Below are 1,815 nucleotides of genomic sequence, written 5' to 3'. Positions count from 1 at the left end.
TGTTAAAAGGCCTCCAATCGGCGTCGTGGCCTCGTGGGGATGACTATCACGAAATTCAGGGGAATTTCCGTCAAAACGGCGTCTATCCACTCACCCGACCGTTGCCTGTATGCGTTGCGGTGGAAACGCGCCCGTGCGGTTACCGTTGCGACTCGTAACTTTTCCGCGACCCCGATTTCAAAACTCGTAAACCCGCGCAACACCAAAACCACTTTCCCACTTGCCGAGCGCGAATTCGAAACCAAAGGGGAGATGAACCGAGAGAGCGGCGGCGCCATGGCGGCGAGGCGGTTCTCCTTCTCCTGGGCCGACGAGGTGGAGCGCGAGGAGGCGGCGGAGCAGCAGCAGCAGCAGCAGGAGGAGGACGACGACGAGGAGAATCAGCCGCCGCCGCCGCCTCGGCGATGCGGGGAGACAGGGGAGCAGGCGAAGGCGAACCCGTTCGGCGCCGCGCGGCCGCGGGAGGTGGTGCTCGCCGAGAAAGGCGTCGACTGGCGCGCCCGCGACCGCGAGCTCGACGACGCCTCCCGCCGCGGCAGCGCCATCCGCAGCAGGTACGCGCAGGCGCAGAGCCTCCCCCTCGCCCGTTGCTAATTCGATTAATCCGCCCCGCCGCTTATACAGGAGTCGCGTGCACGGCAGCAAGAGGCACGCTCGGGATGCGCCCGTGGCGGCGAGGCGGCACGAGGACTCGACGCCGGCGAGCCGCCGCCGCATGATCAGCTTGCCGCCGGTCAGCTACGGCAGCGCATGGGGTGGTAAGAGGAAATGCGCCGGCCAGGACGAGCCGTCCCGGCAAGACCGGCCGGTGGCCGAACATTGCCGGAGAGTTTTCGGCCAGCTGAACATCGGCGAAGGCGGCGAATTCTCTCGCCGGAGCTCCACCGAGAGCCGCGGCTCGGTCTGCACCGATCGAACCGAAGCAAGCAACGCTGCAGCTGCAGAAACGGAGACCAGTGTTGGTCAGAGGAGGATGAGTAGGAGGAGGAGCAGGAAGAACGTGAGGAAGATGGAATCAACCAAGTCCAAGAAGCAGCAAACTCTGCAACTCTAGGTGGTGGCGTGAAGCTGCACGGTGATGGTCTCACCTGTTTAGTGATTACTGATTTCTGCATCTACTGCTACTCCACTGTCCATTGATTACTGACTAGTACTAGACTGAACTAGCTATGGATGATTAGACGTGTACCTAATGCAGTACTAGTATAACATGTTGCCACAAGTTTAGGCAGTAGAAGCGACTAGCTCCGTCTAAGATGAACTGATTATGATGATTATGATGTGTTATATCTAGTTGATATGTGATACTCCCTCCGTCCAAAAATAATTTAACTTTGATCCCTCCTAGTACAATAAATATGGACTACCCTTTATCCAGATTCGTTGTTTTAGGAGGGGTCGTATCCTCTTCTAGGTTGATTTTTTTTTGACGGAATACCTTCCAGTGCCAACCTCTAGTCCTACTGAAAACAATGTGTGTGGCTGTACATATATGTTCATCTTGATGCCTGTTCATTTGTGTACTCTCCCTTGTGCCCCATTTTCATTTTGAATCTGCATCGAGGTTAATTTAATTTAGGGACAATTTCGTTCTTACCCCTACTTCGATGTCCAATATTGATTTTGCCCCTGATTTTTAGGGTTTTCGTTTTTGCCCATACTTTTTTGAAACAAAACAGTCGTATGCCCTTATTCCGTTAATTCTTGCTAACGATGTTAAATGTGGGGGTAAAAAGGAGAAGTATACCCTTAGATATTTTCGGTACTTTTGTACACCACTTTCAAATTTGACCCAAATTTTGGGAAACTTTCACA

General features: G+C 53.9%; 1 protein-coding gene across 2 annotated transcripts; it reads left to right on the top strand.

Annotated features, from left to right (window-relative positions):
- Nucleotides 1–210: 210 nt before the first annotated feature.
- On the top strand, nt 211–1,515 carry LOC4323912 (uncharacterized). 2 transcript variants are annotated; one of them, XM_066308961.1, is made up of 2 exons: nt 211–554; nt 643–1,515. In XM_066308961.1, the coding sequence occupies exons 1-2, from the start codon at nt 253–255 to the stop codon at nt 1,052–1,054; spliced, it is 714 nt and encodes a 237-aa protein (XP_066165058.1). In that variant the 5' UTR covers nt 211–252; the 3' UTR covers nt 1,055–1,515. The 2 variants fall into 2 exon arrangements, with proteins under 2 accessions (XP_066165058.1, XP_015646169.1); XM_015790683.3 differs by having other exon boundaries at nt 625–1,515.
- Nucleotides 1,516–1,815: the final 300 nt, after the last annotated feature.

Source organism: Oryza sativa, chromosome 1, assembly GCF_034140825.1.
Source record: "Oryza sativa Japonica Group chromosome 1, ASM3414082v1".
NCBI classification, from domain to species: domain Eukaryota; kingdom Viridiplantae; phylum Streptophyta; class Magnoliopsida; order Poales; family Poaceae; genus Oryza; species Oryza sativa.
This window is presented reverse-complemented; position numbering and strand designations above follow the sequence as displayed.

Excerpts from the sequence above, each read along its gene's own strand:
- LOC4323912 (XM_015790683.3), top strand. The coding sequence starts at position 253 with ATGAACCGAGAGAGCGGCGGCGCCATGGCGGCGAGGCGGTTCTCCTTC. Across the intron at positions 555-624 it reads GGCAGCGCCATCCGCAGCAG|GAGTCGCGTGCACGGCAGCA; the intron begins GTACGCGCAGGC and ends CCGCTTATACAG.